Raw genomic sequence first — 5,322 nt, forward strand, 5'->3', positions numbered from 1 at the left:
AAAAAAAAAAAAAGAAAAAGAAAAAAAACATATATAATACTTATAGGTAAAAAAAATGGCTACAAAACACACACATAACTGTTTGTGACAGCTCTTCAGTCGACTGTAAAAGCATGATGTTTAAGAAAATTACAACTTCACAATTAAATGAGCCAATCTTTTTTGTTTTTATTCTTTTTTGTCTGTTTTATTTTGTTTGTTTTTTAAGACAAGGTTTCTCTGTGTGGCCCTGGCTATTTTGGAACTTTTCATAGACCAGACTGGCCTTAAGCTCACAGACATCTGTTGTGAAAGAGTATTTAACTATGTAAAGATGTATTGCTGTTTCAACTTGCCGGCGTAAGGCACATGATTGGTCTAATAAAAAGCAGAATGGCCATAACTAGGCAGAAGAGGGACAGGTGGGCAGAGAGAAAAGGGGAGCCAGCCAGTCAGTTGGGGGTGGGGGGCAGACAGACAGGAGGAAGCAGAAAAGCAGGATGGACAGTAAGTATATATATGAGGTAAATGAGCCTTGGGGCAGCATATACATTAATAGAAATGGGTCAATTTAATTTTTTTTTAAAAAAAGTAACTAGAAATAAGCTTAAATAAGGCAGAGCATTCATAATTAACCTCTGTGTCATGATTTGAGGGCTGGGAGTCCAAGAAAGCCTGCTATAGATATCCAACTGTCTGCCTCCTCAGTGTTGGGACTGAAGGTGTGCACCACTATGCCAAGCTAGCAAGCCAACCTTTAAGAAAGCATTTGACAGGAAGTTATCTGACAAATATGAGCAGTAGTTAAGAATTTGAGGGGGGCCGGGCAGTGGTGGTGCAGGTCTTTAACTCCAGCACTCAGGAGGCAGAGGCAGGTAGGTCTCTGAGTTCAAGGTCAATCTAGTCTACAGAGTAAGTTCCAAAAACAGGCACCAAAGCAACACAGAAAAACCCTGTCTCCAAAAAAAAGAAAAAAAATTCTTTTTGAGGGGGTTTTCATATTTGCCTTTGATGCTAAGGGCTTTATCTTATCCCTTCATTTAACTAAGGCACCCTACCCTCAAGCTGAGTCTTCAAATATGGCTGTTCTCTGCTAGTACGAGCCCCTCAAATGTGCTCTGGTTCTACCCATCCCACTCATTCCAGGACACCATACTCTCAAAAGACCTTCATCACACCTCATTTTATTAGAGCCAAAGTTACTCACAGGAACACATCTTCCTCAAGAAGTGCAACTCTTGAGAACTGGGTCCATGAACACAATCATGTACCCACAAAGCCTGCCTGGCAAGCAGTCTCTTATCCACTGATTAATTTAAGGTATCTGCTTAATGACTGGAGTGCACTGAATTGTCTTCCAATATAACCCAGGGCAAATACTGAATTTCTAGTTCAGGTCCAGTTGCTGCCCTGCTGTCTGAACTTGCCCAGTGTGAGAGCCACTCACTGACCATACCACTCCGTTCTCCTGATCAGGCCAACAATTCCAATTTACCCTGTTCACTAAGCACTTAGGAGTCTTCAATCACTGATCATTTCACATGACCCTGCACCTGCAGAAACAGGATCATACCTCTTAAGAGTGGTTGTGCCATGGAGTGACGCTGGTCTTCCCACTGCCCACTTCTGCCAGGTGAGCTCCTGAGGATGACTGAGACTCAGCAAAAGCCAGCAAAAATGCTAGATGATCACAGGAACAAAAAGGCCCCTTCAGTGGAGCCAATCTTGATGAAGAACTGCAAGCCCCTTAACTGCATGCCTGGCATGCATCCCTGGCCTCATTCAGAGATGCAGCTTCTACACAATTTGCTCCGTTTATATGCACACCAAAGACTTGTAATTTGTACATGAGTGTCTCCTGCTTGCCCCCGTTCAAAGCAAGGAATCATGTGCATTTACTCCCCAACTCTTTTGTCCTTATCCTAAAAGATACACCAAACTAATGGATGTGGATTTTCCTTCAAAGGAATTCTTTATTGACAAGTTTCCTGTTATTCCTGAAGGAAGATACATCATTGACCTGCACTCCTGTCACCTCTTCACACAACTGTTTTAACCCTGGAAGAAAAGACATCACGATGTCTCTTCTTCAACTCCCCAGTTCTTCACCTTTCCTTGTTTTGTATGGTATAGTATTCTAAGGGTATCCGAAGAAACCAAGGTACTTGATAATCAAAGGATACATCACACCGTATCAAACCAGACACGAAAATGGAAAGACCCCACTTCACCTCAGGAGTACAGAGATATGCACACAACAAAGTCTTTGCCCTGCTAAGAGCCACTAAGGCACAGTGCTGCCCCTCCCTCCAGACCATGCCTCCCAACAGCTAGGGCCCTGGCGTTGAGAGGATGTAGAATGTGGCAATTGGAGGCAGGAGAAGGAAACTTAGAAAGAAATCTTTGTAGCTCCTGAGAAAAGATGACAGCAGAGTTCTGGCTGAATGAAAACCACATCCCCTAGGTGACCTGCAGGGTGGGTTCTGCCTCTCATTTATTCTTTGTGTCATGGGCGGGCAGGCAGGCAGGTACTACGGACCAGAGCCCTGCTCTCTGTCAGCAAAGCAACACTATGCAGGGTACATGTCATTAAAATGCCAGAGACTGAGGCTTTGTCCTTCTCTCTGCCCTCCTGACCCACAGCACAAGAGCCTTGTGGGCCAGACTGGAAAGCTACTGGGAAATACCATTCTTCAAAAGAACCAAGTTTTGCATACTAGGAGAAAGTGTTAGAGAAATAAAATGCACTAACTGGTACTGGCAGAGTATGAGATGGGACAGAGATAAAACTCTACATAGTACCCATAACCCATTAAAGACTCCTCATTTATAGGGATATAAAAGACTATAAACAAATAAAGCATAAGGCAATGTAAGGCTTGAATGCAAAGAAATATTCAATAATGAGGCTAAAGTTGTTTTGCCTCACTTTTTTCTATTTAATTTTTGAAAAGTCCATCACATTTAAAAAATAGTGGATCTGCTTCTGTCACAGCCAGGTTGTTCTCTAAGAATGAAGCGGTTGCTTATGTTTCCTTTCTGGGGCCTCAGAAAATAAGAGAACTCTCTCATTTCTCAAATGATGCAGTATGATCTTCTTAGCTATGGGGAGGAGGGCAGGCAATACCCCTGACAACTCTTCCCTCAGCATCCTGGTGAGACCACCAAAAAGAACGTGGGCCCCTGTCCACTTCCTGTGGCCCTGGAAAGGACAGCGCAGTGATCTGCTTCATCTATGAACTTCAGTGTGAAATATTTATACACAAGACTGTTCTCTAATTCATGCCAAGGCAGCAGCCACATCTGCACGTAGATGGGTATGACTGTCTTCAAAACCAGCTCTTCACTGGCCCTGGCCGGTTGCTCTGTCATGCAGAGTTGCAGCTGTGATGATGAGGGTGTGCTTCTGTTTTCTGTGGATGATAAGCTAGGACGAGCTTAGAAAGGGGCATGATCCGGTAATGGCTGGTCACCACTTCCAGGTGAGGAAGGGAGGTTATCGCTGCCATTCTCTCTGCTACCCACAACCTTAGACTATAGAAAAAACAGAGAAAGTAAACCTAAGACACAACAGAAAACAGAATAGGTCCAGGGACCATGAACTCTCTACACAGGTTTATGCAACATGAACACTAGTCAGCAATGAAAAGAAATGAGTCAATGACATACAACAGTCTGTATGGGTTTCCTAAGAATTATACATTGTGGTGTTTAGAAAAACATTCATACTGTGTGGTTCCACTAGATTGATTACATTCTGTATACTAAGAAACATGTATCTGGGGGAAGGAGCTGGAGAGATGGCTGATTGATCAAAAGTATTTGTTACCCTTGGAAAGGATTCAGGTTCAGTTCCCAACACCCACATAGCGGCCCACAACTGCCTTTTTCTGACCTCCACAAGACCAGGCATGTATAAAGTACATATACACACTTACAAGCAAAACACAATTTTTTTTTTGAGACAGGGTATATTTTATATCAATATATGTCCTAGAATTTTCTATGTAGACCAGTCTGGCCTAGAATTCACAGAGATTTGCCTGCTCCTGCCTCCCAGCTGCTGGGATAAAACATTCTGCTTTTGTGTGCATAGTGTATATGAGTGCATGTGGACACAAAAGATTGACATATTTTTCTTCACATTATTTACTAAAGCAGATTATCTCAATGAACCCTGAGTTGAGTGATTTAGCTAATCTAGCTAGGTAGCTTATTCTAAAGACACCCTGGTGCTAATTCCAGAATTTTATGGGATTATAGGCAGGTTACCACACCTATCTGAATTTTCATGTTAGGGATCTAGGTTTCCAGTTATTGGGCCATCAAGAATGGCCTCAGCAGGTAAAATTTCTTGCCACTGAGCCTGACCACCTGAGTAAAAGGAGAGACAGGTTTGCTTGACTTCCACGTGTATGCCAAGGCATATATACACACCCTCCCCCAAATACATTTTACAAGAGAGAACTGAATTTGAGTTATCACTCTTGTGCTGCAAGTGTTTTACCCTTGCAACCTAAGAGACATTCTTGAAAGGATAAAAAAATCTGAAGAACAGATTAGGGGATGGCAACGCAAAGAAAAAGATGGGCATGACCACAGAGGCACTGATGAATAAGTTTTAGCTGGGTTTGATGGCTACAATTATAATCCTAGAACTCAGGAGGTAGAGGCAGGTGAACTGAGTTCAAGACCAGCCTAGTCTACATAGTAAATTCCAGGCCAGCTAGGACTGTTATACAATGAGACCCTGTCTCAAAATTAAAAAATCAGAAACAAACAAAAACACACTGTTTTGTATCCAGAGACTTTACCCAAGTTCTGTAGTATGTTATTACTGCAGGAACAACATGAAAGGTACAAAAGACCTCTACAGGAGTTCCTGTAATAACAGTCCTCAGTAATAAAGAAGTTGATTCAGTAGATCACACCCATGCTTCAAGAAAACAGACAGCCCAGGAATAGTTACCTTTATGGTCCCTACTCGGTCTTCAAAAGACTTGAAGGTTGCAGAGTTCCTTTAAAGAGATAAGGGAGATAATGGCGTGAAAAGGTGTTTTGTTACCTCACCCTTCTCAAGTTGAAGTACCTAGGGCTAGGACTACTCACACCTTCTAAACTCTCCCCATGAAAATGGGACACAACAGAAAGGAGCAGTCACCCTGCAGACTCTACACAGGGTAATTTTGAGTGTTTTATGGTTGGGTCCAGATGTCCCGACCGTACATTTACATTTAAGAGTACTGTAAACAGCCAGGCGGTGGTGGCGCACGCCTTTAATCCCAGCACTTGGGAGGCAGAGGCAGGCGGATCTCTGTGAGTTCGAGACCAGCCTGGTCTACA

At 42.9% G+C, this 5,322-nt stretch overlaps 1 protein-coding gene across 12 annotated transcripts in view; it reads right to left on the minus strand.

The window, feature by feature from the left end:
* Window positions 1-1,931: 1,931 nt before the first annotated feature.
* Tpd52l2 (TPD52 like 2) overlaps window positions 1,932-5,322 on the minus strand; it is a 19,716-nt gene continuing 16,325 nt past the window's right edge. For 11 of the 12 annotated variants that reach the window (XR_003378329.1, XR_003378330.1, XR_003378327.1 and 8 more), the window contains 2 exons: window positions 4,949-4,997; window positions 1,932-3,513 (listed from right to left, as the gene is read on the minus strand). Coding sequence is in view for 8 of the 12 variants with exons in the window: in XM_005362682.2 (XP_005362739.1) it covers window positions 3,418-3,513; window positions 4,949-4,997 (145 nt within the window). In the remaining 4 variants the exon portion in view is untranslated. Of the gene's footprint in view, window positions 3,514-4,948; window positions 4,998-5,322 lie in introns of those variants that run through there. The other variant, XR_003378328.1, reaches the window with a different exon arrangement.

This window comes from Microtus ochrogaster, linkage group LG8, assembly GCF_000317375.1.
Source record: "Microtus ochrogaster isolate Prairie Vole_2 linkage group LG8, MicOch1.0, whole genome shotgun sequence".
In the NCBI taxonomy this organism is placed as follows: domain Eukaryota; kingdom Metazoa; phylum Chordata; class Mammalia; order Rodentia; family Cricetidae; genus Microtus; species Microtus ochrogaster.